Genomic DNA, 24,834 nt, shown 5'->3' with positions numbered 1-24,834 from the left:
TTGAAGATAAGCACCTTAAAGCACGGGCATCACAAGCGTGACCGTGACCGTGACTTGACGCGCCTTAAATTTAAATGTTGTCGCCTGCTCAGAAGAAAGAGACACAGGTCACAGTTTCGTGGTTCATCTTGCACACCCATGTCCTACCTCAAGGCAACTGGTGGCCGTCCGCGTTTTGCGTATCCGCCCAGTGGATTTTTTGAGGCTTCCGATGGCTATGGCGAATTGACGGATCCCATTACGATTCCTCCCCATGCACATGCAGAAATAGTAAGTGCTTCATGGTGCCACACTCCATGTTGGGCTAATTGTACCAGAACTTCAATTCCCCAGAACGTATTCGAGGACGACCTGGGCATGGATTTCGGATTGATATCCCGAACACCCAATTTACCGTCGTTCTCTGGACCGACCCGATCGCGATGGCTGTGGGAGTGTGGAAATACCATATCGCAAAGCGTGCCACGCCCGCTGTCCCTATCTCTTTTCTGGACCTCCTGAACAGTGGATGGGATATAGCGTATTATCAGGACGAGGACCAACAGTGGCACCCCGACGCTACTAGCGCTGGAATACCTCCAGAAGGTGCGTCTGCTCTCTGAATTTCCTACTCGTCTTGACTCACTTGGTAGCCGGTGTGGTGACCCTAATGGGTGGGGAAAACGAGGCCGTCGCCCTCTATCACCTTCAAACTAGGAGGGTCTATCATGCCTCATGCCCATTCCCCAGGCCACCGATGAGCGGACCGCTGATGATGGGCCACGGGGCTGTTCGAGCAGAGCCTCAACCTTTTAATCCTTAAGTAACTGGATCGTGCAAGTAGCGGTCCTCACAATGTCTTGACTTTTCCTTTCAGTTCCCAATCAGTAGTTACTTACAGTAATTTACTACTAGCTATCAGAATAAATCTCGGTTCGCATTTATGACTCGGCTCCTGGTCGCATGAAAATAAGCACGGCCATCACAAGCGTGATGGTGACCGTGACCGTGACTTGACGCGCCTTTAGTCTCCTTTAGTGCGCCTTCTCAAATGTTGTCGCCTGCTCAGAAGAAAGATATTGAAGAAGTCCTCGACGCCATCAGTAATGCTACTGGCGCACGGAAACGTCGCTTGGCTGCAATGTTTCTGGACTTGGTAGACCGCAATGCTCTACCTCACTACTATACCGTTATTCCTCAACCACGAGCACTTGCGCCAATCCGTCTGAATTTGGAGAACAACAAGTACAAAAACCCGTTGGACGCATATACCGACATTTCCCTGGTGTTTTGGAATGCCATGTACTATAACGAATCGAAGAGTCAAATTGCCGTTGACGCAGGGACTTTGAAGGTGAGCATCGCTATCTCTTCTTGGATGTTATAATTATTCAGCCATTTGCAGGACTTACTAGAGAATGAATGGAAAGCAAGAGACCTGCCTACGCCACCGACCTCTCCTCCGCCTCAGTCTGCGCAGAAGATTCTTGGTGCTCCTCCTGTTGAAGAACCTGAGCCAGAAAGACAGCCCACACCAGAACCCCCACAAATACTCGCCCCGAAACCTACCACCCCTGCCATCGCTCAAGCTCCACCTCCGGTCATCGCCCAGCCCAATCCCATCGTCACCACACTCGTCGTCGTAGAACCGGATTCCGAAACCGAAAACGAAGAAGAGACACCTGATCCTCCCTCTGGTGCCCCGAGTGATTTGGACATTGCACGACATCTGGAGCGGGGATTGCCACGCTTCACCATCGAGTTTGGCGTTGAAGGTGGCTGGATGGAAGATGTCAAGCATGAGCGGCATTTGGAAATAGTGCATGCTTTGAAGGTGTATAAAGACGCAGCGTACGTGTCGTCAAATTCCGCCGTTCGTTTTCCCTGAGACTCGGTCATAGCGGTGTCAAATTATCGACATCCCTTGAACCACAAATACCAGAAGAAAAGGTGTGTTATTCCGCAGAGAAGCAGAGAGAGGTCAATTTTCGCCTTTTAGCTCGGCATCACCTTCAAGCTTCTTGATGTTTGTTTAACTGTGTGTAACAGTCCCTTGCGCTGAATTTACACAGAGCAGATCACGAAGCAAAACATTCTACACGTCCTCCCAACAATTCGACACAGATCTCGCCCGCCTTTTCGAGAGTGGCCGTCGATACTATTTGGAGCGCTCGAATAGCGTGGCCGGTATTATTGGAGAGGACTGGGCAAAAGTTGTGGCACTTCAGGTATGCCACATCTTGGTCAAGACGCTTGATACTAATAATTCCAGCGAGTCGCGAATGAGTTGACGTCTAGAAAATGCCCTGCCTTGCCTCTATCCGAACCACTCTCATATCGTCCCCCCCTTGAACATCCTGGCAAGGACATCATTGACCGTGTGACGTACAAAGGGTTCACTATTCAGGCGGGCGACTTTGTCCACCTTATTTCTGGCACAGATGCTGGTGACTCTCAAATGGGTTTCGGCCGTGGTCGTCCTCTTGTGTGTCACGTTACAGGGTGTTGGCGCGACAACAATGGAGATGACGGAATTAGTGTGCAATGGTATCTTCGTGCTGACGAGGTTTGTGTTCCAAGAACACTCAACGTTATCTTATCGAATATCAGATTGCGCATTTGATGCCAACCAGGCGGAAAAGAGGGGAGATTTTTGAGGGAGAAGTCGTCCAAACAGGCAAATTGGTTGCACTTGAATGTCGCTCTGCTAAGATTTTGTTCAGAAAAGACATCACACCATCACTTAGTGGATGTCATCGAGCCAATATGCTGCCAACATTCGTCGACCGCGTCTCGAGGACGACCACGTGCCCCAAAGTGGTATCCAGGGTGGCCGTTATACGTTTGTGGCTATCGATATGATGCTGCTGCTGGTCGCGTGCGTCACATCAGGCGGCAACAATGGTTCAGTGCAAGTGGAGGTGGCGGGGAAGAGAATGAAGTTCTAGATCTCTTCGAACGCAAGCTGAAGCTCGCCCCTCGCCCAGCCACTTCACTCCCAACAGATCGGTCATTGGTTTCTGCAGCTGGAGCGGCTTTAAGCGGCACGGAAAAACTACCGCTGGAGACAGGTATGCTTGACGAATTTTGACTCCTACTTGGATAACCATTCTCGAGTTCAAAACTTCCAACGCGATCCAATGACTGGCGAATTGCTGTGGTTCCCGGGACCCCCACTCGAGCTAGCGCGGCCGCCCGGACCACGTCATAGCCTCCTTTACCTCGACTTCCTTGCAAACAAATATAACCCCAAGACGACGAACTTGGATAGGAACGGAGTAATAAGTGAGGACGAGGCCATGGAGCCGTCTCCCAAGCGCCAGAGGACGGAGACATATCTTAGTGCATCTGAATTGATTCGCCAAGCGTTTGCCAATGAAAATTCGTAGTTGACAATGTGCAGGATGGATGAACATCGAGAGAAAGGCAATTACGTAAACCGACTGTCAGTGGCTGTGCACTTGAGTCGGCCTTTCTTCTTTGCCACTCCCTTGCGTGCTTTGAGAAGCATGTTTCTCTCTTCACGGGCCCAGCGCCACTCGCCATATACCTCTAGCAACGACTCGCGATCGCCTATTTCCCAACCCAGAAGCTCGCCCAGTTCGAGACGGTCGAGTGGGTTTTCGTCTGCATCTTCGTCGTTTGTTGCTTCATTGCCGACTGCCTATTCGACCTACTCGGTTTCTGCCGAATCTCCTACTCTCAAACGCGCCAGAAACTTTTCTGAGCGCGAGGATCACGTGTCCTCAGATTGGGAATGCGATCTTGCATATGCAGTTGTCCACGCTTCTGACTGCACTACCTGTCGCGCCTACAAGGCCCATGTTTCCGATGCTAAAAAGTTGTCTTCAAATATTCAGCGGGCACTCCAAGACCGGGACAAGCAGCTCGATACTTATTTTGCTGACGGTGTTGAAGAAGGCCGTCGTGCGCAACAAGTCCAAGATCAGGATCGAATCCACGAGCTTGAAGGGGCGAAATCTGACGCAACTGCGCTGGTTGCCCGTCTGAGGGCAGAAATACGCGACTCCTCTGCCCAACAGAATCAGCTGCAGTCTCAGCTTCGTCTCGCTCAAACGGAGTGCGAGGCTCTCAGGAAGCGTGTACAAGAACTCCTTCTCGCCATGCCAACGGAGAACGCCAACTCTCTGTCCAAGCCAGAATCTGGCTCACGATTTGCTAAACCCGAACCTGAATTGCTTGCTCAACATTCCCTTCCTCCACGGCCAGAGGTGTACCCGCCCCATGCTCCTTTCCACCACCCGATCCGCATGCCAAAAACATTGCGACAGCTTCAGTTGCTTATGAGCAAAGCCCATCAGCCGGGGAACGAGGACACACTCACCCGCATCAAAGTTCTTTGCACTGAAGCCCACAATACTCCGCGAGAACGGAAAACGGAGATGCAGCGTTATATTCTTGCCAATTGGCGTAATCCTGAGCCAGCGACAGCACCGTCCAGCTCGTATGGTCATTCCCAGCCGCCTCTTCTTTTGGGCCCCCACCACTCTGTTCAACCTCACGTCAACAACCCACGAGCTGATGACCCAACTGAGGTCTGGCACGCTTATTTGACAGTGCATCAGGGCTCTTGGCCTCGTGGGGTCCGCAGAGAGGCTGATGGAAGCCCTCATTTCGACGACCTCAAAGCCAGTCGTACAGTTGCTCGACTTCGGCCAACTGGCGGGGACTCTTCGTTCCGCAACGAATGGATGTCTTGTGTAGTTGGAATGTTTGCTACGCCTGGGATGTATGCTGATCTCCTGCGTCGGGAGGGTTTGGTGGTTGCACCCGGCCACATGGCCGTTCGCCGACCATACTCTGCTTCAAACGGGGAAACTATTCGAGTGGAAGACGTTGTTCGACACTTTGCTGATGCTGGCGTAACTGTGGTGGATGCTGAAAGAGAAATCGAGGCTTGGGCGAGGGAGTATCAGGCTGCAATAATCTATCCCAACGACGCAAAATCGCGTTCCAAACCCAATAACCCCCAGCATCACCACAAGACCAGCACCACGTTGCCCTATTCCCGTGGAACGAGATCGTATGACCGGGAGCAAGAGGAGCGCTTTGGATGGCGTTGAGCAGTTCATTTTTTTCCCTTCATTTTCCCTTTCTGGTACGCATGGTCCAAATCAACAGCAACACGAACGCAACGACACAAACTGTATCTGGTAGAATTCCCCTGCACGTATTGATAGTCAGCAGCATATATAGTATCGTAGAAAACCAAGTACGAGTAAAATAATTGTAACATGTGACCCTTGTGAACTCAAACCACCATGTCCACCGCAGAGTCGCCAGAGTATCTCGTCTCCGAAGCCCAGCTTGAACTCACAGAAGTGGGTGGTCTTGGTAGCTTGCGGACTCTTTCACTTCAACCAGCAAGGCTCGACGACAAAAAGCAGAGCGAACTAAAGACATCGGCGAGCCAATTCAACTCGCGGGCAAGGCACTTGCGTTGCAGGTCTATAAGGGGTACGGATGGCTTGCAGAAAACACCACTGTCGCCCGCAAAATGGACTTAGAGGTCGTGCCATGTCAGTGGAAATTGAGGCGACGCGACTGATATAAGCAGATTAGACGGGAAAGACGCTCCAAATTTACAAAGGACATACGGGCCCAGCCACATCGCTGGCATTCTATGAGAAGGAGTCGAAAGATTATTTGCTGACCGGCTCTTGGGATAAGGTCAGGGTACATCCAGGTCTCCACTGTCTGCAGACTTGATGTTTTTCTAGACGATCAAAGTCTGGGACACCACAGTACGCGCCATTCCGGGTCCTCCGTCTTGTTATAAAACTCTGGAAGACTAAGGCCATGGTATCATCAACCGATGCGCATTCCGATTTCGTCAAATGTCTCTGTGTCGTCCAGTCCCTCCACCTGTTAATTTCTGGGAGCTCGGACAAAATTGTGCGATTTTGGTGGGTATACGTGACCTCTTTGCTGCTCGAACTAATGGTGCAGGGACTTATCCAAAGTGGAAGCCGACACCCCATTAACGAGCTTGGGCTCGATTTCCTCTCACACTCGTCCCATCGCTTGCATCGAAGGAGTTGCACTTTCGGCGTCGACTGGGCTTCTATATACGGCTGACACCATGGGCATCATCAGAATATGGGACCTCGTCAAGGAAGGCAACACTGAGCCGCGGTGGAAAGCGACGTTGAAGACGGAATTGCAGCATCATCGGACCGGAATAACCGACCTGCAACTCTCTGGCGACCGACTCTGGACAGGTGGCTGTCTTTTTTCCAACAGTTTTTCCAGTGATTCCTCATTTGTTCCTCCTAGCCTCTACTGACGAAACGGCACAACTTACTGTTGGCTCCAAGACAGCATGCTCTATCACGCATCCTCTTGCTGTCCGTTGTCTTGTTTCGCTGAGTGAGCTGGACGAGCCATATATTATCACTGGCTCTGGCGATGTTATTCGTGTCTACGATGTCTCCGACTTGGACAAACCCGAGCTTTTGAACGAGATCGACGCACATTGGCATGACGTAACGGTGTTACAACTTTGGGCAAGAGCAACTGGGGGTGAGCCTTGGCTTATAAGTACAAGCTTAGACGGAACTATTCGCAAGTGGAGGGTTGCAGGTAAATTGAATTGCATTTTTTACTTGCCTAGTTATCTCTAACTGAAACCAGATCTTCTCAAACCGCGACCTCCGGTCCCACCTCCCGAGGTCAAAAGCACCAAAGCCGAGTTGGAGTTTTCAATGACAGAAGACGAGGAGCGGGAGCTGGCAGAGTTAATGGACGATTAGAAGCCATGTTCCGTACAGTTGTGCTCCCAGCCGGGAAAGAAGGGGTCCTCCGCTAAAGTCCGCTCTCGCCAATCCACTGGAACCAAACCTTTCTCCTCTTGCTCTTTGGACCATTTAACGAGAGCGGGGATAACGATATGCTCGACGTGTGACGTAGCCTTGTACTCCAACAATGACGCTTTGCTTTCGCGAAGAATTCGCAGCAGAAGGCGAGGAATGTACGGTTCATGTCTGAACTGCTTGACGGATGTGAAGAGTGGCTTGAAGTTAAACACGATAGCTCGGGAGCGAGGCAGTCGCCTCAACGTCTGCCAGTCCACCCGTAGATGGATGTCATCGAGCGAAACGTTGGGCTTGCTTTGCCGAAAATCTGGCTCGTCCTCCTGAAGAAATAGTGGCTGGCCAATTTCTAAACTCCATGAGCCGCGCTGGATTGGTTTGTCAACCTTCATGCTTGAGAAGAACCTGGCATTCTGTCAGACGAAGATTCAGATGCAAGTGCGACCATTAAATGCTAACCTGTTCATAGAGAAGGCCATTTTGTCCTCGTAGTCGGGGACTGGGGCATGGATGCCGGAGAGATCGAGACCGATTTTAGTGGAGACATTCCACCCGACAGACGAGCAAGAGACGCCTGCGCGGAAGGTGTAAAGCCCTGTCTTGCTATCGGGTTGGGTGATTAGAAAGTCTTCAGGGACGTGCTGCAGGAGGAAGTGGAGGGGCTCTATAGTGAAGATATTCGATGTTGTCCCCAGTATACGGTTGTTGAAAAGGCCAGAACGATAATCGACCGAAAATTGGCCTGGATAGCGCACGCAAATGAACTGGACGACCATTTCCATCAACTCGCGGCATGCAGATTCTGCGCCGGGCAGGCAGTCGATGATCTTCTTGCCATACTTTGCGTAGAGTGCATTTCGTTGCTTGATTCGCTCCTTGTAGGTGGACTCGAGCTCAATCCAACGGTCTGGGTCCATGGCCTTGAGGCCTGATTAGCTTGTGAGCATCGAAAACGCGCAAAGTAGGGCAGACTTGCTCATCGTTTGGTGATACTCCCATCTGAAAGGACGATATGGTCTGGCGAGGGTCTTATCGACGTCGAAATGAGGAAGAGGCGTTGGAGCGCGGACGCCTGATAGCTGGAAATAATTTGTTGAGCGGGTGCTGCGATACCACCAAAAGATGATCGAGCTGAAGAGGACGACAGCAGAGGCTATCGTTGCAGAATTCATCGTGGAGGTGCAGCGTGGCTTCTTGCCGCCGGCAGAATAGTCTTAGCATGAGAAACATGCTGGAGGCCAAAATCCAAGGTCGCGGTCACATGAACCGTGACAGGAGGTTTTTTTCGTTTGGCGTTCAAAGTCCAACACGATTGCAGTCCGGGTCAAGACCTCGGGCCTCGGGGTCACCGGTCAGTGTTCAACCACCCCCCAGGGTAGGCATGCGGTTTTTCAAGTATATGACTAGTAACAGTCAAGCTCAGTCAAGTAACTTGAGCAGCGAACTTGAATGTATCCAGTCTAAGTCGATGTCTATCAGCTTATTGGTGCTTTGCTACTCGCTTTTCTAACTCCTTCATCAGCGCATCGACCTCCTGGGCAACGATGAAGCGAAAATTTCATTCGGCTCCTCCTCCGCAAAGTCGCCGGATCTGGCCGAGAAGCTTGCCTATAGAAAAATTTAGCGCGCAAAGTGATCCCAAACGAGATACTTCCGTCCACAAAATCCGGGCACCTGATCCTGGGTCAAGCCTCAACTGGTCACACGGATGCCGGATTCTTATCGTTCGACGTCTTGAGGCGGCTACTATTACGCCGGGTTCATAAAGGCCGAACATCCTGTCAGTTAACCACAAAGTCCTTCAACCACTCTCGAGTCTCAACCAAAATGCCGTCTTCTCAACCGGTTTTCTCGACACCGCTCACCAAGTTGTTTAAAATCAACCATCCGGTCATGCTGGCTGGAATGAACGTAGGCAAGTCTCTGTTAAGTTCTTTGACCGAAACAGTGCCTTATGCTCACGAAATATTACAGCGGCAGGCCCAAAGTGAGTCCGAGAGGTGTCTAACTTCCTGCAAGCGCTGACATGCTGTAGATTGGCTGCCGCTGTGACCAACTCTGGTGTGCATTTCTCTCTCTTGATCTCGTGACGGCGACTCGGAGTAACAGTGCCTTTCAGGCGGAATCGGCGTTATTGGCGGTGTTCGCCAAAGTCCCAAGTTCCTCAAAGGCTCCATCGAAGAGCTCAAGAGCTATCTGGAAGACAAGAATGCGCCGTTTGGCGTAGACCTTCTCCTTCCACAAGTAGGTGGAAGTGCGCGCAAGACAAACATGGATTATACCAGCGGCCAATTGTTCGTCGTCACAAACTTTTTGGCTACCGACAGCACTTGACTTGCCTCTAGACCCGAGCTCATTGATGTCATCATTCAGGGAGGGGCATCTCTCTTCGTCTGTGCCGTCGGCGTTCCTCCCAAATGGGTGGTCGACAAGTTGCATGCGGCTAATATTCTGGTGATGAAGTGAGTGTGGTGAAAGCGTTATGTTTCACATTCTAATGGACGAAATTAGTATGATTGGGCATCCCAAGGTCTGCTTTCCAAGTTGCACGCCCTTGAGACTTATGTTGCATTAGCATGTCGCTAAAGCGTTAGCTCAAGGTGTGGTTTACCCTTTCATATAGTCGACGCGCTCACGCAATTAGGTGTCGACATCATTTGCGCTCAAGGTTAGACTTGTCTCCAGCATGGAAGCCCGCTAACGACGTCATTCGTAGGAGGTGAAGGAGGTGGCCACACAGGAGACACCCCATTTTCTATTCTGATCCCAGCCGTTGTGGATCTATGCAAGAATACCAAGAGCCCGCTGACTGGGAAACCCATTGTCGTTGTCGCCGCTGGCGGCATTGCAGACGGACGTGGCCTTGCTGCTGCTCTTTCGTAAGTCGAGCGTTCTGATAGTGGGTTTATTTGTAACATATTATATCAGGTACGGCGCTTCGGGTGTGTGGGTCGGAACACGCTTTGTCGCAAGTGAGGAAGCCGGTGCCAACAGAACCCACAAACAGCTCGTGCTCAGCGCTGGGTATGATGATGTTGCGCGAACCTTGATCTACAGTGGCCGACCGATGAGTGTTCGGACCACGGCATATGTGAAAGAATGGTAGGCCATAGCCTCATCGCGTTGTGAAGTACACAACACTTTCCCAGGGAAACACAACGCAAGGGAGAGCAGGAGCAACTACTTGCCGCTGGAAAGATCCCTCATCAAGTTGAGCTGGACAAGAACCCTAAGCGCTCATTGGAAGGGACATTCTGTACGTGTTGTCTGCATTTGAAAGACATCTGCTGACTTCATCTCTCCAGTCCTCATGGGCAAAGTTGCTGGCAGTATCACAGATATTAAACCAGCAAAGGAGATGTGAGTTTATCGACATGAGTATATGTTTTTGGCTGATCGCAAATTTTACAAGTGTCGATGAATTGGTTCACACCGCAGAAAAGAGCTTGAGCGCTGCAAATAACTTGAAGGCTAAATTGTAGACAAGACTGACTATGTCTAAGTGAATTGGAAACGTTTTGTCTTAGTAAACTGGGCATGAATTGGGTGTTATACGGTGTATCATTAACCATCGCACCATTCACCGTCGGCTAATGGTCTAGAGGTATGATTCGCCCTTCGGGTTTTCCGCTCTGTTACAGAGTTTTCCATGGGCGAGGCCCCCGGTTCGATCCCGGGTTAGCCCCTTTTTGAATTTGTTGGACTTCGATTTGTTCATGGCCAGTCACCATTCGTCACACACAAAAACTTCACAATCAACGGCGATGTGTTCAAATTCTCGTCGGCGCAAACCGCCTCACCGCTGTTTTTTCACTCCCCGCAGTGCTTCCACTCGTCAAACGTCCAGGTTTGCCCTATGTCCGCTTCCAATCTTGGTCGGTGTGGTCTGGCGAGAACTTGTTCCTCTGATTGCCCAAGTTCATCGCCTTTCACAACACTGAATTGGTACTATTGCTTGGCTCTTGGCTCTTGCCTCTTAGATACCTTTAACGGACCGCTGATAGTATTACACGCACGGGGGCCACGGGCTAACGATCACGGGTGGCACGGACATTCGGCAAGACAGACATTCAAAAATTCTGAAAAAATCTCCCCACATTTCGCAACCCTTCCCTTCCTTCTCCACCTTTGTCGATGGTCAATGAACTCCTGAGAGACCACCTCGTCGAGGCGCTCTTCGAATCTCTCTTCTATGGCCTCTATTTCGTGATCTTCACCTTGACAGTCCATCTTTTTATCGGTCGACAAGGATTCCCGCCCAAGACGCGACCCGCGCGACTTGTGCTTACTGGACTGAGTCTCCAGTTTGTAGTGGTAACTGCTGTGCGTGATAGTATCGTTAGCCGTTTATTAATGCTAATTCAGACATTATAGCACTGGGTAATAACGTTGTACCGTACGATCTACGCCATGGGGACTCTTGGTGGCGGGGCTGGTGCTTTGGCATTTTACTCCGACATAACCCAGCCGGCCTTTATTGCAAATCTCGCCTTCATGGTCACCAGCCATACGATCACTGATGCTTTTGTGGTGTGTTCCTCGCCTCCAAGTCAATGTCACGGTATTAACGGTACCCACTAGCTTCAAAGACTATATGCTCTGTCCTCCCGCGACCGCAAGATTATTATTTTCCCGGCTGCATGTCTTGTCGTACAGATAGGTAAGACTAATCTTGTTGCCGTCAGCGCGGTCTCATACCCTTACAGTGGCGGCAACAGGATTCGTCGTCCGATCTGCTCTCGCTAAGCGTGGCGAAGACTACTTCACCTTGTCTAATAGCTGGCTTACCTGCAAACTGGTGACTTCTATCATGTATGCGTTTCAATTTAGATATTGGTTGCTGCTCAACTTTGGCCAGCATTAGCGTATATAGCACCGGTACGTTCTCGGTATTGTCTGGTTCATTTGTCGCCTCAAAGCCGGATAGCTACTATCTTTGTGCAACTGATGTGGATGGTGCGAGCATTCCCAATGCAAACGCGAAACGCACAGCTGCGGGTCAGGTTTTCCCTTGTCTTTGACATGAACTTGAACCATCATCATTAGTCCCTTCTCGCAATCATTGTCGAAAGCGCCGCATTGCAACTGACGATAACTGTTCTCAATCTCGTTGCCTTCCAAGCACGATGGATTGCGGGTATTCATATTTCCATGGGCATTGCTGGGGTCACGTTTGGAATTTGTACCGCGCTCATACACATGCGCATTGGCCTTGGATGGGCAAAGGATGACGGAACCGTCGTCAGCTCATACGCCGCATCCACCATGAAACTTACGGCTCGGTCGGGGACAGCGGGGAAGTTCGCGATCGATGAAGAAGGCCAGACGGAGACTAGTCCCATCCGCAGGTAGCGTTAATCCACAAACTGTCGAATACTTTTCGCTATACGCAGCCAGAAATTCGCAGGACTGGGAAGAGGCTTGGGAGTACGATCTCATGTGACCGCGTAAGATTAGAAGATGATGGTGACATGTGTGACGTTGTTGGAATCATCGCATCACATCCTCGGCCGGTCACCGTAACCTCGTTTCTTTGACCTGACTACGGTTCTATGTCAAAAGCAATTACTCCTAGCACATTTGCTTGGCGCTCGCACAACGACACGACGATGGTCTAGGCAAACGGGTTGCACGGACGCTCGACATGACGACTGTTTAGTATTCACAATTCTTCAAGTATCGCATCTCCAACTCTTCCTTTCCGTGCCCATCATCTATGCCCGATGAACTCTTGAGAGCCAACCTGGTGCAGGCTCTTCTCGAATGTCTCCTCTACGGCATCTACTTCGTCATCTTCACACTAACCGTCCATCTTTTTGTCGGTCGACATGGGTTTCCACCCAAGACAAGACCGGCACGGCTTGTGCTTGCTGGACTGACGCTTCAATTTGTAGTGATAACTGGTGTGCGTCTTCGTATAGTTGGCCGTCTACCGATGCTGACAATTTAACAGCACTGGGTGATCACGCTGTACCGCACAATCTACGCTATAGGGACTCTCGGTGGTGCTGTGGCATTCTACTCTGACATGACACAGCCGGCGTTCATCGCAAACATCGTCTTCATGGTCACCAGCCATACGATCACCGATGCGTTTGTGGTGTGTTCTTCGCCCACGATCCAATGTCGTCCACCAACATTATCCATTAGCTTCAGAGACTATACGTCTTATCCTCCCGCGACCGCCAGATAATTCTGTTTCCAGCCGCGTGTCTTGTTGTGCAGATAGGTAGTACCTACTTATATGTGGCGTCACCAGCGCAGTCTCACACCTTACTTGCAGTATCAGCGGCCGGAATTGTCGTTCGAGCTGTGCTCGCTGAGCGCGGTGAAGACTACCTCTCCTTGTCAAATAGTTGGCTTGCCTGCAAGCTGGTGACCTCGATAATGTATGCCTTTTGGATTTGGACACTGCTTTACGACTCATCTTCCGCCAGAATCAGCATATATAGCACGAGTACGCTCTTGACCATAGCCTGCTCCACTGGCTTTCTCTCAGACTCGCACAGTTACAATCTTTGCACAGCTGATGTGGATGGTGCGGGCATTCCCGATGCAAACGCGCAACGCGCAGCTGCGGGTGGGTTATATTTGCCGTTTCCCAACACCGACTTGAACTCAAACCATTGTCATTTAGTCACTCCTCGCCATCATTGTCGAAAGCGCTGCGCTGCAACTAGCCCTCACCATCCTCATTCTCGTCGCGTTCCAAGCACAATGGGTCGCGGGCATTTTTATTTCGACAGGCATCGCTGGGGTCACATTTGGTATCTGTACCGTGCTGCTACACATGCGCATTGGCCTAGGGTGGGCCAAGGACGACGAAACGGTCGTCGGCTCGTACGCCGCATCGACCATGAAACTTTCAACGCGGTCGGCGAGTGTCAGGAAATTCGCGATTGATGAGGAAAGTCAGGCGGTAATTATCACTAGTCCAATTCGCAGGCAGCGTTAATCCGTACAGAATCAAATATTCACAAACGGAACGAAGTTCGGAGTTTGTGCTTATGGGTGACCGAAAGTGGGACTGAGTGCTTATCTAAAAGCACACTCGTCAGCTCGGCCGGTTTTTCACAATCAATCACTGATCTAAGCATCGGCACACCGTGACGGACCGGCAAGCTCGTGAGCAATCAAGGAGGATAACTAAAGGATAACTGAGGCTGAAAACAAGAAAATTTCCTGTGTCTTGTTGATAGTCGTAGCTAGCACCTATGTAGCACATCTGTCCTACTTACATCATTCATTCTTTGCTGCTCTTCCCGGACCCTCATCCACTTGCGTGTTCGCTGATCCTGCGTCCCGCCCCCGCGCTCCTTCCTTCCCTTCTTTCGCGCCGACCTCTGCTCGTTGCGCTCAACATGTCTTACACTTTGGCAATGTCTCCAAGGGCAAATACTACCATTGCAATTGACTGGTTCGGCGGCGACTGCCGGACTTGATGCCATGAACTTCAAGTGCGGCATATGATGATGCCGCATATCGACAGCTGGAATGTAAACATACTCACCTTGGAAACTGTTGAAGTCCAGTAGGCCACTAAGACAGGGAAATGTACTTGTTGTACTAATAGTAGTGGTTCTGTTTGTACTCCGCCGCGCGTCGGCCTTATTTCATTATATACCTTGTCCCACTGAGGAATGTGAATGACCTATCATGTGACCGCGTTAGATTAGAAGATAAAGTATTGCTGCTTAAGTAATGTCTAGTACATGCTATCCAAAAAAAAGTCCAACGATGCTACATAATGCTACAGCTCTCTGGTGGACACAAACTCTCCGTCCAACCTGGCGCCAAGTCCGTTGTCTTGATGCCCCCGCCCCGTCGTCGTATCTCTATCGTGAACTGCCGCTCAGCTTCTCCCGCGGCAGGGACATCATACCACCACCGCAATGTCTGGCCTTCAATCGCCCACCGGCCCGCACTCACCGACACATCCACGTCCACCAGCTCCCTGCCTTTCTCAGCAGTCACGCGCAGGTCCATACTGGCGACTTCAGTGCTGGCACTGCTTGTGCTCGCAGTCATGTCTCGCAACATCGGAAGATTGACGGTGGACGCATTCATCGAGGTCTTGCCAGTCGGGAGCTCTTCATCGAGGCTTGCGACGCTCCGAGTGTCACTGTCCCGCAGCAACCGCGCATTGGCATAATGGACCAGAGGCACAAATATCTCGCTCGCAAGCTCGTCGTCGTCTTCCTCCGGCCGCAGTCTGTCTTGGGGCCGCACATTGACAACAAGCCGGAAAAGGGTAGAGGCGATGTCGAATTCGACCGAGCGTGAGGTGCCGACAAGTTTTATTGGCCATGGTCGACAGAATGCACGGACGGCACGGGCTCCGTCAGTTAAAAAGTCGTATGGATTCGCTCTCCAGCCAGCCGCTTCTAGCCCGGTGCCTGTCGGGAGCGTTAACGTTGAGTTGGCCGCAGAGATGACCGTCGTGGTCACGCCTGATTTCTTGAGGAGCACCGCTTCGCTGCCATAAGCAGCCGTGGCAGAGCTCTCGTCAGAGCCAATCTTGTACATCGGGCTTCGCGGCGTCCGCATATCGTCCGCCGACCACAAACTGAGATCCTCCATATTCCATCCGTCGCCCCACTCATGTGACGAGTCAGGGCAGTAAGTCCAAACGGTCCAATTGACAGCGTTGGGACCATCAGCACCGTTTAGGCTAGCATCGAGCGCCTTTTCCTGCTGACTGTAATCGCCAACGCCACGCCCATGTGAGTCACCGTAATAGGCACGCTTCGAATCCATATCGAATGGCGTTCCTATCTCGCCAATGATTGTTGGGAAAGCACCCAGTGTGAGGGCGTCCGCTTTGAGAATACCGAGTTGCTCTTGAAGAGATTTGCGAATAGCTCCCGTCCCGATTTTGACTGCTTGCAGCGTTGATTTGTAATGCCCGCGTAACAGACCCAGTGCATCAGCGTTGAACCAGTTCCAGTGCCGCGAAATCAACGTCAGTCCGTCATAATAGTGGGCCGAGTAAGCGCCACGACCGGCCAGAATGTCTTCCTCGAGAGCTACAGGCCGCGCAAAGACGGGTGGTTGGACGAAGAGTATGGCTTCGGGGTGTGCGGCGCGTATTCGTCGGGCAAAGGCAATGAAATGGGGTTTCCAAAAGTCTTCAAGGAACTCTACCATAGTGTCTGTTCCAGGCAGAGTTTGGAAGTAGTTGGGAAGCATTAAGAAACCCGTTTCGATGTCCCATACGCCATGATGAGCCCAAATGCAAGTTCCCAGTGGCCAGTTAACATCACGCTTCCAGCCCCACGTGGGATGGACACCGTCAGGCTCGTCGTCCGGCGAAGCCCATATTGAGCGACCTTTTGGGTCAACTGTCACAGTTCCATCACGACTGGGTCCAAAGGCACCAAACGAGTAGCTGTCAACCGTTTGAGCTTGACCGACACCGAGACGGAAGCTTTGCAGTGGAGTTGGGTATGTGCCTTTTCGAAGCGTCGAACCCTGCGCTGAGGGGTTGACTGAAAGATCAACCCAGCCACAAAGACCCTCTGAAGGCTCGTTCATGCTGTCCCACCCAATGACGCAGTCTTCTAAAAGGTCTCCTGCAGCCCGAATGCGGTCGGCCATTTGGCCCATGGCCTCGATGAAATGTGACTGGAGATAGTCCTGGATGTTCATGCCGTCGATCACACATCTTGGTGCAAATTCCTGACCGGCAAAGAATAGTGTGAAGAGAGTTTGGGAGAGAAGGCGCCCGTAGTTTGTTGACCATATCATGGCGGGAAGGGAGGCGGGGTCGGGGTCATGGGCAAGCGGGTATTCACAGTGGAGGATGGCGGCTTGGGTTGCGGTGAAATTCCGGGGGTTGATACCACAAGCAGCTAGGGTCCAAAACGGGGCTCCCGAACCGCCAGAGAAACGCGACCACTAGACACAATGAAGAGTGGATATAAGGATAGGTTGTTTCACCTACAATGTCTTGGTGGGGGTCCATATACACGCGGAAGCCATATTCTTTGCACTTTCGTAACACACGAACAGTGTAGTCCATGAAGTCATAGTCGAATTTTCCCCTAGATAGGATGAGGACCAACGTATAGAAAGATTTAGACGGAAAGCTCTTACGGGCCTTCGTGCTCCAACGATTCCCAGGTGACAGGAAAGCGAAGCATGTTAAAGCCCCACCCACTGAGACGTGCTAGGTGAACGTCTGCTGAACCATCGTCGATGTTGAGTGGCCTCCCAATGAATGACTCTCCTCCGGCTTCTGCTGTTTCCCAAAAGTCTTCTCGAATATATGATGGGCGGTCTACAGGCGCTTTAGAGGAGCCAGACAAGTTCACTCCACGAAGAAGCAGGGTTCGACCAGCGTTGTCGACAAAATTGCAGTCGGTCGTATGAATATAGGATGACGAGGTTGCACTACCGGTTGCGGGAGAATGGGAGGGGACGGTAGGCATGGAGGTGGTGGTCGATAATTAGCAGAGTCGCACCACTTGGTCGGTCACGGGTAGTAATTATACGATCAATTGTAGACCTCGGTCCGTTGCCTACCACCCTCGAGTTCTACATTTCTGGCCCGTTGACGGTAAAAGTGCGAGTCAAGTGTGACGACGAGCTGGACTCTTGATCCAGAACCATGTTTGCTGCGGCCACGAGCTTCTTTGCTCGCTCAAATATTTCTGCTTCTTATAACCTTTCCTCTTCATCCACTCCCGGCAGTCGCTCGTCTACCCCAGGGCCAAGCAATTCATCCTCATCACCCACATATTCACCGCCCCTCAATATCGGTTTATGGCGCGTCCAGTCGGCCACACACAAAGTCACCAACAAACGCGTCAGTGTCTGGTCCTTCGATAAACGCAGTCCAGAAATGGAGCGGCTCCGGCCCCTTGCAAAGGATCGCACTCTTGAAGTCTTGAAAGCAGAGGTGTGTTTTCTTCCGATTCAACCTCTTCACTGAACATGGAATAGGCTTCGTCGTTGACGCGACTACGACACCCTTCAATTCTGGAGATGGTGGAACCCTTGGAGGATACACGGACAGGTTGCGTGAATTAATCTTTGCTCTACTAATCTTTTCTCATTCTGCTCAAGAGCTTATTTTTGCCACCGAACCCGTGTTATCGTCGTTGGAGCTTTCCATCCCCGGTATGGGCAGAACACCAATCGTAGATCTGGACGAGGTTGAGGTAACTTGCATGGTATTCTGACTCGCAGGACATGTCTATTAACCTCACTCCAGATTCAAAAAGGCATCTTGCAAATTTGCAAGGGTCTTTCGTTCCTGCACTCGTCAGCGCAGTTGATTCACTCAAATCTTGGGACGGAAAGCATCATAATCAACAGCTCTGGCGACTGGAAAATCGCGGGGCTTGGTCTCACAATTCCTCTAATGGCTCCTGGCGGTGGACCCACGAGATGGGAGTTCCCAACTTTCGACGGCCATGTCCCCTCCTACATCCAACGATCGTTTGACTACATGGGTAATTCAAAGCTCGCCTCCAGACCGGAATGCTGAAGTCATATGCAGCACCCGAATATGCTCTCGATGAGCAGCTCTTGACAGCATCTGATATGTTTTCTTTGGGCTGTGTCATCTACGCAGTCCATTGCAAAGGAAGACCCCCATTCAAGAATCACGGCAGTTTGAGCGGGCTTCGTGACAATGCGGGAAAGCCTGTCCCTGCAATGGAGTCGTTGGACCCAGATTTACAAAGTACGTTCCCTCTCGGCTTTGAAAAAAAGTGTGTCGCCTCATCTAATAATAGATCTGCTACGAACTCTCATCACACGACAAGCTACCAGTCGCCCAACTCCGACCACTCTCCCTTCCTACCCATTCTTCAGCAGTCTGCCTATTTCCACGCTCAACTTCCTGGATCGCTCGACGTTTGCGACAAAAACGCGAGAGGAGAAGATCTCTTTCATGAAAGGCTTGGCTTCTGTTTTGGAACGCTTTTCCGAAGGATTGAGAACACGCAAAATCCTCCCTAGTTTGCTCGAGGAAATGAAGGACACCCACCTCCTTCCCTACATCCTGCCAAACGTTTTCTCGATATCCAACATTCTCTCTGCTCCTCAGTTCGCTGGAATGGTCCTTCCAAGCCTGAAGCCATTGTTCGTCATCAAAGAGCCTCCGCAAAATATGTTGACGCTACTCGACAATCTTCTTATGCTGCAGAACAAAACAGACAAGAATACTTTCCGAGAGCGTATGTGGGAATATATGCAAAGTTGGCTGCAGCGACTGAATTCTAGTCTAGAGGTTTTGCCTTTGGTTTATAATGCTCTGGAGTCTGAGCACGCGGTGGTCAGTGTTCTGAATCTTTTAAGCACAGCTTCCCAATTGACAACAAATGATGTCAGGTTCAAGAGCGCGCATTAAAGACTGTCCCAGAACTCTGCGAGAGCATCGACTATGCGGAAGTCCAAGGAGTCTTATTCCCTCGTGTCGCCGTTTGTCAACTGCTGGATTCTTGAATCAATTTTGACAAGGAAATAGATGGTCTTTTCGAAAACCCGGGTCCTGACCGTGAAGGTGGCCACGCTTACTACTTTCCTCGCAATGGTAAAAACGCTGGATCAAGTACGCCCTTTTGCGTTTGTGCTCTTCTTGGTCTGATAGATATGTTCTTCAAAAAGAGCAGCCTAACACAAAAGCTGGTCCCGCTTCTGTCGAAAATTCGCACCAAAGAACCGGCTGTAACAGTGAGTAATATGATCACCTCCACTAGCTGGTCAATCAATGGCTTCTCTTTAGATGGCCACGCTCAACGTGCAGGAGGCCATGGGCATGAAAGTAGACCGCGAGGCGGTCGCTACTCTGGTTCTTCCCCAGCTCTGGACGATGTCGATGGGACCCTTGCTTAATCTGGACCAATTCCAGCGCTTTATGGGGGTTATCCGGAAACTAGGCGAACGTGTCGAGGAAGAGCATAAGCAGTTCCTTCGTGACTCGCAGAGACTGGAAGACCGGTCGGCAACGGCGATGAACGGCAACGGTTCGCAAGCAGCAGGCTCCGTGGACTTTGCGAGTCTTGTCGGTCGGGCAAATGGGGCCTCTGTCAAGCCCGACTCGGAAGCAAGCACTGGTTGGGATGACGATCCATGGGCTACCATGCTCAACGATGATGTACGTTCTTCTCAACATGAATGGTCAAAGCACTGAGTTTGTTATGTAGCCCCCGTCTTTCCAGACCTCCCCAGCCATGCCCACATCCCCCGTCACACTTCCTCCCGTTCGCTCCATGCCTTCCTCCCCTCAACAGTCGACTTTCCAATCACGCCCGTCGCCATTGGGTGGCGGCGCTTCGACTGCCACACCGACACCATTTTCTTTCCCCTCCCCGCCGTTGTCGCGGCCGTCTTTGAATTCGATGACGTCAGCGATGCCGGCATTCCCGTCGGGGCCTCCGAAACCCAACTACAACATATCGCTGTCCACCACGCCCATAATGTCCTCGAATCCCCAGCCGCAGCCGCAGCCCCCGAAACCGAATTACAACATCTCCCTAACGCCCAGCGCGCCAATGGCGGCGACGACACCACCAATGTTCACGTCCTCGCCAATGATGGCCGCACCGCTCACGATGGGCAGCGGTGTCCTGGCGCCTTCCAAACCCGCCCAACCGTCCTGGTCGACTGCGTCCAAGCCAAGCAAGGACGACTGGGCGGATTTCGACCCGTTAGGATGAGCTAATCACGTTAATTTAATCCATACTTATGTATTTGCACGCTCCACATCAATGCCTATAAGCTCTCCCACTGTCGGCGGCTCGACGATAGTGTCGTGGCCGCGCTCGTCGTCTGTTTGCACTGCGATGCTCTCTGGGTCGATGGGCATGTCGAGTATACCCTGCAGAATCAGGCGTGCCCCGAGTTTGGACGAGATGACGTTCTTTTCTTTGCACTTGCCGCTGTGGATGCCTGCGAGGAGGTTAATTTGTGGAGAGGAATTGATGCTCTCACATTCGCCGCACCCCTCTTCACAAGCACAGACCGCAATTGCATGTTCAGCGCTCCGCAACAATTCGTGCACTAACAGGTCAGTCAGTATCATATAAGCCCAAGGCGAAATACGATGAACCACACCATTGTCAAACGCCTTGGACGAGGCGCCGCTCTCCGTCCCGATAGGATCGAAGAATATCAGCCTTGAAACAAAAAAAAATTAACAAATTGACGCAAGACACAAGGGAACCAACCTGGCAGGCCGCTTGCGCGCGCTTTCCTTCTTCTTGAACTCCTTCTCGGCGGCCTTGCATTCTGTTTCGACTTGTTTGAGCACGAACTGGTTCATTATCGCGTGTTGTGCAGAGTGGATAGCAGCTGCGGGTTTAAACCGCTTGATCCGCAGAAGCGCGAGGACGGATGCGGGCACGTCGATCCAGCAACTAGTTGCCAAGTGAGCAATATAACTTGGGAGGGCAGTGGAACGAACCCAGTAGTCTCATGCTCCCATGGTTCGTTCTGCAACGCCACAGTGTCGAGAATGCTACCATTTCTAGGTTCTCATGTCAAAGCGAGCTTCATCGTGGTCGATTAATTCCTCTTACCTGATCTTCAAAAATCCTGGATGACACCTACGTATGAGAGGCACGTGACATTTTCGCGGAAGACATTGCGCACCAAAAACGAGCGTCTGGATGCTGACGCGTCCATAGTATGCCCGATGCGGCGAGTCTCTGATTTCCTTGATGCGATGCGTTTGCACTGCGTCAACGTTCCTGAAGATGATTTACCGACCGGCGACGACGACAAAAAAGAATAGCGGATACGCACGTGATGTCCCGTGGAGACGTATGCCAGTTGATGTCCGCCTCGACTACCGACGCGCGCTTCGCATCGTGACTAATATCCTGGACGATAAATGAACGCCCCTGATGCAAGAACACGCCGCCCTCGTAGATCTCGAACTGCGCCCTCGACACCTCGATTTCCTCGAGCAGCCGCGGGCGGCCCAGCACCGTGGTGTCCACCACCATATAGCGGTCGTCCTGAATATTCCCTGCAGACGATTAGAGCAAATAAATGGTTACCTAACGACCTACGGATCGAGATGAACTTGGAGGGGAAGGGCAGGAACTTGGCGTGCGGGTGGTACCTGTAGCCGAGGTCACCAACATTCACCATAGTGAGAAAAAAAGGGCGACGTGCCATCCTTCGTTGTCGACGCGGAGGTGCCCCTGACAAATCTCCTTCATCAGCGGGCCGAAATAGGAAGAATCGGCGTCGCAAAGGGGCATCTCCTGGGCGGCGCATTGCAGGTGGGCTAAGTGGGATGAAAATTAGCGCTGAGGGGACGCTTGACGGCATACGCTCAAGCAGGATCTTGTTGTCCAACTCGACCATCAGATCCCCAACGTCGCCATCGAAAATCCTGTCCGGATGCTTGGCGTAGTACTGGTCGATGGGCAGTGCTTCGGCGACGCTATACTGGCGGTTCAGAGTTTTGTAGGTGACATAATCGAGACAGACAATATGGCCAACGAGTCCCGGGTACGACGACCTGCTCTGCCAGCTTGCTGACGCTATAAAAGAAATCGGTGATTCTGGACATTTCAAGTAAGTATCCTTGTACAAAGCTTGCGACCGAGGAAGGGAAACCGAGCATAATGACGGCGTCCAAGCTCCCGATGTCAACCCCAAGTTCGAGAGCGTTCGTCGCAACGATTCCTGGGGGGAGTTGAGAAGAAGAAATAGGGTTCGTGCCATACCTAAAAGGTGACCAGTAAATGCATCGTGTTCTATTTGACGCCGATCCTACGCAATTCAATGACGAGTTCATCTGCTTAGCGTACATTCTCACCTGTTGAGAGTAACCTGCGCGGTATCAATACCAGAGTCAACAGATAAAAGCAACAAACAAACCGCCACGATATGATTTCACACGGTTCAAGACGTCATATCGGCCTGCTTTCGTCAACTCATAGCGCAGGCTTTTCATCACCTTTTCTCAATGTCAGTTTGCCGCTCGATGAAAAAGTGCTCGACAACATACCAGTTCACAGACTTTCCGGTGCTTGCAGAACAATATGACGCGTATTCCGTGTTGCATCAAAAACGCCATCAAGGTGGTGGCTTCGGAGATGCAGCTGATCGGCCGATCTGTTGTGGTGTTGGAAGGTGGACTCCATATAACGAATTCCTTGGGGCCAGACGGCGCCGACTCCGCGTCGACAACCTGGATTTCCGCCGCGTCAAAGCCGAATATACGCTGCATGTGGAGAGCGGGCTTGGACAATGTCGCGCTGCACGAGACGCAGATAAAAGACCGATCTGGTTTTCGTTGAACTTGCAGAATGTGGATGCAGAGAGAAAAAGTATACTTCCCAACGCAGCCAATACGCGCCGCAATCTGCGGACTATCAGCGCAACATGGCTGCCCAGAACACCCGAGTAGTAGTGAAGCTCGTCCACCGCCAAAAGCTGCCTGGTTCATTGCACATCAACGAAGAAAGCCTGTGACACACACTTTGACATTCTTAAGGAATCTGCATCAACGGAGTCGGAAAGCAACATCGAGCGTTAGAAGAGAACGATACCTTCTCCACAGATCCTCGAATGGTAGAATGCCAGCGTGGATCATGTCCTACCCAGATGCATCAAGTTACATGAGGCGGACAGACAAGTCAAACATACGAAGTTCGTCAAGATGATAGAGGCGTTCTCGCGGATACCGGCCCGGAGCTCCGGAGGCGTGTCGCCGTCATAGGTAGCAACTTGGACGTCTTCCAACCCTGGACACGATGCCAAAAGTTGCTCGAGAGCTGCGCGCTGATCTTGCGCCAGAGCCTAAAGAAGGGCTTGAGAGAAAGCACACTTTTAGTAGACAAACGGCAACCTTCGTAGGATAAACAAGCAACGCAGTCGAGTTTCTGTCTGACTCCAAGAACCGCAAGATGGGAACTTGGTACGTGACACTCTTCCCCGTTGCCGTACTTGTACTGACAATAACATGTTTCCTGCGGTTTATCGCATTCAGTGCCTCTGCCTGGTGAGTGTAGAAGCTCGTGATCTTTCGGGAATGTCGCAAGGCGTCCGCGATACCATCGGAGAGCGCAAATTCCAGAGATCCTGGAATATTAGTGTTCAATTCAACCGGGCGTAAGAGGACCCAATAAGCACCGATGGCTGCAGATTTTGCGGGCACACTTCGACGTTCGACGATTTGGTCCAGGTACCAGTCTTGCTGGATGACCTCATCCAAGACCGCGTGCACCGAGGGGCGATTTTCCGCGCTTGGAGCAGAGATCGGCAAGGTCGACGAGTGGCTCGGTTGGACGGGTAGATGGTCTCGTGCTGCAGCTTGAAGAAGTGCAACAGAGTCTTCCCCGGGTGCAGCAGTCAGAAGCAGTCTGTTCCGCGAATGAGGGCATTCCAGGCCGCACGCGCGTGTTAAACTCACTCGTTGACTGTCTGTTCGAACCTACAGAGATCAGTCTCGATCCTCATTCGGTTGGATGGCACACCGTTGATTCCTTTTTTCGATGAGTTTTTTCATCGCAGCGGGAGTCAGGGTCGTCGGAGCGCTGAGCATCTGTCTACAACAGTTTTGAGAAATTATTAGCATGCATTAAGTTGAAGTTACGACTGGTCTTGGATCGCCTTGCCGTGCGACTTGTCAACGAATTCAAGGACGAGAATATGCTCGTCGTGGGTACTAGCGTCACGGAGCCGAAAATCAGGTTCTCGCGAAGGCTCCTGGTGTGCAAGCGCTTCACTGCGCGGGATGTAGGCGAACTTGACGAGATCCGGAAGCAGACTCCTTTCCACACCATGAGTAAATTGGGCAGCAAACAGGATCCTGAATCTTTACTTGAGCTCCGCCACACTCTCCAGGTCGAGTGGGCGCTTCAAGAGACTCTCCACAGACGCCCTGATGGACTGAAACGAGCTGGCCATCTGTTTCCTGGACGAAACAAAGGCGAGCACGGTGTTGAGTGCCTTGAACACTTTATACAGGTCCTGAAAGTGGCTTGGCCATTGTTCAGGATTAGGCTCGTTAAGTTTCCTTTTTTTGCGTGTTGGAGCCATGGTCGACTGGTGT

General features: G+C 51.5%; 11 protein-coding genes across 11 annotated transcripts; 8 read left to right on the top strand and 3 right to left on the bottom strand.

Moving 5' to 3' along the window:
• Positions 1–138: 138 nt before the first annotated feature.
• On the top strand, positions 139–802 carry MIND_01066500 (uncharacterized protein; the record flags this gene model as incomplete). The annotated part of the gene is made up of 3 exons (XM_037367243.1): positions 139–270; positions 318–585; positions 633–802. The coding sequence occupies 3 exons, from the start codon at positions 139–141 to the stop codon at positions 800–802; spliced, it is 570 nt and encodes a 189-aa protein (XP_037216637.1).
• Positions 803–1,030: 228 nt separating this feature from the next.
• On the top strand, positions 1,031–3,368 carry MIND_01066400 (uncharacterized protein; the record flags this gene model as incomplete). The annotated part of the gene is made up of 9 exons (XM_037367242.1): positions 1,031–1,333; positions 1,385–1,830; positions 1,881–1,929; positions 1,979–2,005; positions 2,052–2,207; positions 2,252–2,545; positions 2,590–2,656; positions 2,703–3,050; positions 3,097–3,368. The coding sequence occupies 9 exons, from the start codon at positions 1,031–1,033 to the stop codon at positions 3,366–3,368; spliced, it is 1,962 nt and encodes a 653-aa protein (XP_037216636.1).
• An 84-nt stretch (positions 3,369–3,452) lies between these two features.
• On the top strand, positions 3,453–5,063 carry MIND_01066300 (uncharacterized protein; the record flags this gene model as incomplete). The annotated part of the gene is made up of 1 exon (XM_037367241.1): positions 3,453–5,063. The coding sequence occupies exon 1, from the start codon at positions 3,489–3,491 to the stop codon at positions 5,061–5,063; it is 1,575 nt and encodes a 524-aa protein (XP_037216635.1). The 5' UTR covers positions 3,453–3,488.
• A 186-nt stretch (positions 5,064–5,249) lies between these two features.
• Positions 5,250–6,752, top strand: MIND_01066200 (WD40 repeat-like protein; the record flags this gene model as incomplete). The annotated part of the gene is made up of 8 exons (XM_037367240.1): positions 5,250–5,321; positions 5,369–5,509; positions 5,563–5,670; positions 5,721–5,744; positions 5,791–5,906; positions 5,950–6,221; positions 6,277–6,582; positions 6,634–6,752. The coding sequence occupies exons 1-8, from the start codon at positions 5,262–5,264 to the stop codon at positions 6,750–6,752; spliced, it is 1,146 nt and encodes a 381-aa protein (XP_037216634.1). The 5' UTR covers positions 5,250–5,261.
• Positions 6,753–6,804: 52 nt separating this feature from the next.
• On the bottom strand, positions 6,805–7,984 carry MIND_01066100 (uncharacterized protein; the record flags this gene model as incomplete). The annotated part of the gene is made up of 4 exons (XM_037367239.1): positions 6,805–6,828; positions 6,872–7,217; positions 7,272–7,740; positions 7,789–7,984. The coding sequence occupies 4 exons, from the start codon at positions 7,982–7,984 to the stop codon at positions 6,805–6,807; spliced, it is 1,035 nt and encodes a 344-aa protein (XP_037216633.1).
• A 655-nt stretch (positions 7,985–8,639) lies between these two features.
• Positions 8,640–10,294, top strand: MIND_01066000 (uncharacterized protein; the record flags this gene model as incomplete). The annotated part of the gene is made up of 13 exons (XM_037367238.1): positions 8,640–8,742; positions 8,787–8,799; positions 8,848–8,873; positions 8,932–9,106; positions 9,158–9,274; positions 9,324–9,342; positions 9,388–9,412; positions 9,457–9,480; positions 9,529–9,691; positions 9,741–9,914; positions 9,962–10,068; positions 10,118–10,172; positions 10,225–10,294. 13 exons carry the CDS (start codon positions 8,640–8,642, stop codon positions 10,292–10,294), a joined length of 1,071 nt encoding a protein of 356 aa, XP_037216632.1.
• Positions 10,295–10,946: 652 nt separating this feature from the next.
• MIND_01065900 (uncharacterized protein) lies at positions 10,947–12,164 on the top strand (the record flags this gene model as incomplete). Its single annotated transcript, XM_037367237.1, has 7 exons — positions 10,947–11,135; positions 11,187–11,342; positions 11,394–11,472; positions 11,519–11,624; positions 11,671–11,690; positions 11,740–11,810; positions 11,859–12,164. The coding sequence occupies 7 exons, from the start codon at positions 10,947–10,949 to the stop codon at positions 12,162–12,164; spliced, it is 927 nt and encodes a 308-aa protein (XP_037216631.1).
• Positions 12,165–12,522: 358 nt separating this feature from the next.
• Positions 12,523–13,827, top strand: MIND_01065800 (uncharacterized protein; the record flags this gene model as incomplete). Its single annotated transcript, XM_037367236.1, has 8 exons — positions 12,523–12,717; positions 12,766–12,912; positions 12,963–13,041; positions 13,096–13,201; positions 13,250–13,269; positions 13,322–13,392; positions 13,450–13,731; positions 13,777–13,827. Exons 1-8 carry the CDS (start codon positions 12,529–12,531, stop codon positions 13,825–13,827), a joined length of 945 nt encoding a protein of 314 aa, XP_037216630.1. The 5' UTR covers positions 12,523–12,528.
• Positions 13,828–14,552: 725 nt separating this feature from the next.
• MIND_01065700 (Glycoside hydrolase family 5 protein) lies at positions 14,553–17,242 on the bottom strand (the record flags this gene model as incomplete). Its single annotated transcript, XM_037367235.1, has 3 exons — positions 14,553–16,709; positions 16,756–16,855; positions 16,908–17,242. The coding sequence occupies 3 exons, from the start codon at positions 17,240–17,242 to the stop codon at positions 14,553–14,555; spliced, it is 2,592 nt and encodes an 863-aa protein (XP_037216629.1).
• A 179-nt stretch (positions 17,243–17,421) lies between these two features.
• On the top strand, positions 17,422–20,479 carry MIND_01065600 (Kinase-like protein; the record flags this gene model as incomplete). The annotated part of the gene is made up of 12 exons (XM_037367234.1): positions 17,422–17,712; positions 17,757–17,829; positions 17,880–17,974; positions 18,028–18,268; positions 18,316–18,501; positions 18,554–18,997; positions 19,049–19,095; positions 19,152–19,241; positions 19,288–19,371; positions 19,428–19,493; positions 19,546–19,917; positions 19,967–20,479. 12 exons carry the CDS (start codon positions 17,422–17,424, stop codon positions 20,477–20,479), a joined length of 2,502 nt encoding a protein of 833 aa, XP_037216628.1.
• A 26-nt stretch (positions 20,480–20,505) lies between these two features.
• MIND_01065500 (uncharacterized protein) lies at positions 20,506–24,821 on the bottom strand (the record flags this gene model as incomplete). The annotated part of the gene is made up of 23 exons (XM_037367233.1): positions 20,506–20,822; positions 20,877–20,938; positions 20,990–21,178; positions 21,226–21,288; positions 21,341–21,356; positions 21,414–21,511; positions 21,567–21,792; positions 21,836–22,215; positions 22,263–22,315; positions 22,366–22,460; positions 22,502–22,547; positions 22,594–22,607; positions 22,656–22,734; positions 22,786–23,063; positions 23,114–23,217; positions 23,258–23,278; positions 23,330–23,376; positions 23,427–23,579; positions 23,623–24,142; positions 24,193–24,213; positions 24,257–24,328; positions 24,376–24,552; positions 24,604–24,821. 23 exons carry the CDS (start codon positions 24,819–24,821, stop codon positions 20,506–20,508), a joined length of 3,249 nt encoding a protein of 1,082 aa, XP_037216627.1.
• Positions 24,822–24,834: the final 13 nt, after the last annotated feature.

Source organism: Mycena indigotica (assembly GCF_014461135.1).
Source record: "Mycena indigotica strain 171206Taipei chromosome Unknown Mind.scaff0009, whole genome shotgun sequence".
Taxonomy (NCBI): Eukaryota; Fungi; Basidiomycota; class Agaricomycetes; order Agaricales; family Mycenaceae; genus Mycena; species Mycena indigotica.
This window is presented reverse-complemented; position numbering and strand designations above follow the sequence as displayed.